Below are 2,996 nucleotides of genomic sequence, written 5' to 3'. Positions count from 1 at the left end.
GATTTCTACCGTCGGCGTCGCCGTCGCCGTGAGGTTCCGTATGACGTCAATGGAGATGAAATCGTCGCCGCGCGCCGAACGCTGTATGTGCGAGTGAAAGGGCGCGAGGGGCGCGCGCTTTCACGGGGAGTGAACGCACGGCGGAGAACAAACGCGCGTTCTGCGCTGTGCTCCCTTAAGGGCTGCATAAGTAGGCGTCTCTTTCCTCCTTTACAATCACCATATATGTAGAGCAAACGCGCCTTCTATCGACGCGCGAAAGGCTGCGGGGGAGGGGGGGAGGGAGGGAAGGGAGGCGACGTTTAGCTGCGGCACCATGGGCGCTATAACGTAAAATGATTCCAAACTGTTTTGATTCCAAATCCACGATCGCCGCTCGCTGATTGGCTCATATTTCCGAGGCCGCGCCCACCTCGCCGGTGCGTCAAGCGACGTCACGAAACCGCAAAAACTGACACGTCATAGTGACGTTTACGCACTACTTATGCTAAATTATGCCGATCAAAACAGGAAACATCGCGGAATCACCGGCGAGTGACCCGTTCCGTTTGGAATCAAAAATGGCGGCGTTCTTGCTGCTGCTGGCGGTGGCGGCTCGTCAGCTCGGGCGGAGGCGCGGAAGGAGGGAGGCCGAGGACGCGTTTGACATGCCAGACGACGTGTTTCGGCAGCACTTTCGTCTGAGGAAGGAAACTGTGCGGTGGCTGTGCGACGAAGTGGCGGAGGAGCTCGGAGGCGTGCGATCAACAGCGCTGTCGGTGGAGCGACAAGTGTTGTGCGCGTTGCGTTTCTTCGCGACGGGCAGCTTTCAGGGGTCCGTTGGGAGCGAGGAGACGATTGGCGTGACGCAGCCTGCGTTCAGCAAGTGCGTGCGACGCGTGGCGGAGGCAATCGTCCACGCCGGGACTCGGAACAAGTGGGTCCACTTCCCGAGGACGTCGGAGGAAAAGGCGGCCGTGAAAGAAGGGTTCCTTCGACGCGGCGGCATTCCCGGCGTCATCGGCTGCGTGGACGGCAGCCTTATTGCCATCATCGCACCGAAGGGCGACAACAAGGCGGCATACATGTGCCGCAAAGGCTTCTATGCCCTTAACAGCATGTTCGTAAGTATCGTCATGTTTGTCTAATTTGCCTTTCATAGCAACGCGTGGCTGATGCTGTGCACGCTTTCGTCAGATTTGCGACGCAGGCATGCGGATTCTGGCCGTCGACGCTCTGCGACCGGGGTTGGATCACGACGCACACATATGGAGAACGACGTGGTTGCGTCGTCGTTTCCAGGAGGGACACATTGCCAAGGCCGGCGAGCACCTCCTCGGTGAGCAGAGGGGAAAATTCATACAGTTGCCTAGCAGCACACAATAAAGTGTACTCCCGCCGTAAGAGTATATGTTGGAAGCCCTAACCGTTTATATTATAGTGGCGTGTTAAGTATAGGTTACATAGGCGGGCTGGTAAATTTTTTTGAGTATCTGCTTGCAGCAAAATGACATTTAACTGCTGTATTTCAAGCTAATGTAAATTAGTGTACATTACGAAACAAAGAACGTTTGTCTTGCCCGATTATTTTTTACACTGACATTAATTCGAGAATACAGACAACTCGGCCAAACGGCCACCTTGCTGGATGCTAATAATATGAAGTTTACTATTTACCACCAGCTATTGTTATCTGTGCTGATCACAGCAGCATCAAGTGCTCAGCCTGTACATTATTTTATTACAGCCTCTGTGTAGTAGGTGTATGTAACATGACTCATGCTTCACTAGCTCAACCATGCGCATTTGATTTGATACCATTTTTATCCTCGTGCAGGTGACAGCTGCTACCCCCTGGAACCATGGCTCCTGACTCCGGTCCCAGGCCATCCTCCCGCTCACACTGCAGAAGGCAGGTACAACACTGCACACGCTTCCATGCGGTCCGTAGTGGAACGCTGCATTGGACTTCTGAAGAGCCGCTTCCGCTGCCTTCAGAGGTACCGTGCCCTCCACTATGAACCAGACCGCGCAGCCAACATCGTTGCAGCGTGTGCAGTGTTGCACAATTTGTGTCTTGATGAAGGTGACAGTGCGTTTGATGAGGTTGATGATGATGACAGCAGCAACAGCAGCAGTGACGATGCAAACGGTGGCCCCCTCCCACTTGTAGTTCCCCGAGCGAGGGCAGCACGCATAATGTACCTGAAAGGATGTGCTGCCCGTGACAATGTAATTACATTATTCGGAACCACACGACAGCAGCACCAGCACTACCTGCGAAGGGTGCGAAGGCGGCTGCGTCGGCAGCAGCACCGACAGCAGCAGTAAACGTGCCTGCAGTGTCAGGCACATATGCCTAATAAAGAGAAGGAACCAACGTGAAGGCGTATTGGCATGAGTGGATAGCGTGGTGTTTTTTTATAGAATCTGCTAAATTACCACCATTGCTTTCACATAGCGTGTACCAATGAGCTGTCGCAACTGGAGATTATTGCATCATTCCACTGTGACACTACTTACTAGCTGTGGATAGACAACGTTGTGGTCATCAGCAGAATGTCGTAGCCACTTCTCTGGGCAGCAGGAGTTTGCTAGTTGAATTGCTGCTGTTGCTGTTGCTACTGTCGTCTTGATGCATTTATCTACTGGCATCACCGCCACTTTCACCGCCGTCTGCACTGTGCATGGGAGGATATTGGACTTCGTCTCCTCGCTTCCTGCTTGGGCTGCAGCAAAGCACACTTTTCGCTCCATCATATGTACTGTTCTTGCACACCTTGCAGGCCCCACACAGCTTTGCCACACAGCCTCCGCACAGTTCCTTTTCAACAGGCCAAATCATGCTGACACAGATCGCCTGGCATGTCAAGCACATGATGCTCCCTTGGATGTACATTCATTTGTACATAGTTGTATAACTGTACATGTATTTGTAAAAAGTGATATCAAGTGCCAGTGATGTTCTTGAAACTCGTTCCTTCATATCCCTACAGTAAACGAACAATTTCAACACA

At 52.6% G+C, this 2,996-nt stretch overlaps 1 protein-coding gene across 1 annotated transcript; it reads left to right on the top strand.

Annotated features, from left to right (window-relative positions):
- The first annotated feature begins 314 nt into the window (after nucleotides 1–314).
- LOC119434414 (putative nuclease HARBI1) lies at nucleotides 315–2,451 on the top strand. The gene is made up of 3 exons (XM_049659477.1): nucleotides 315–1,103; nucleotides 1,177–1,360; nucleotides 1,817–2,451. Exons 1-3 carry the CDS (start codon nucleotides 495–497, stop codon nucleotides 2,308–2,310), a joined length of 1,287 nt encoding a protein of 428 aa, XP_049515434.1. The 5' UTR covers nucleotides 315–494; the 3' UTR covers nucleotides 2,311–2,451.
- The last annotated feature ends 545 nt before the right edge of the window (nucleotides 2,452–2,996 follow it).

Source organism: Dermacentor silvarum, unplaced genomic scaffold (assembly GCF_013339745.2).
Source record: "Dermacentor silvarum isolate Dsil-2018 unplaced genomic scaffold, BIME_Dsil_1.4 Seq1051, whole genome shotgun sequence".
NCBI lineage: Eukaryota > Metazoa > Arthropoda > Arachnida > Ixodida > Ixodidae > Dermacentor > Dermacentor silvarum.
Note: the sequence above shows the minus strand (reverse complement) of the source record. Positions and strands in the feature narration are given on the sequence as shown.

Bases quoted from the DNA above. Each gene is read 5' to 3' on its own strand.
- LOC119434414 (XM_049659477.1), top strand. From the start codon at position 495: ATGCCGATCAAAACAGGAAACATCGCGGAATCACCGGCGAGTGACCCG. The intron at 1,104-1,176 runs GTAAGTATCGTC...CGCTTTCGTCAG, and splicing joins ATGCCCTTAACAGCATGTTC to ATTTGCGACGCAGGCATGCG. The intron at 1,361-1,816 runs AATAAAGTGTAC...ATCCTCGTGCAG, and splicing joins ACAGTTGCCTAGCAGCACAC to GTGACAGCTGCTACCCCCTG.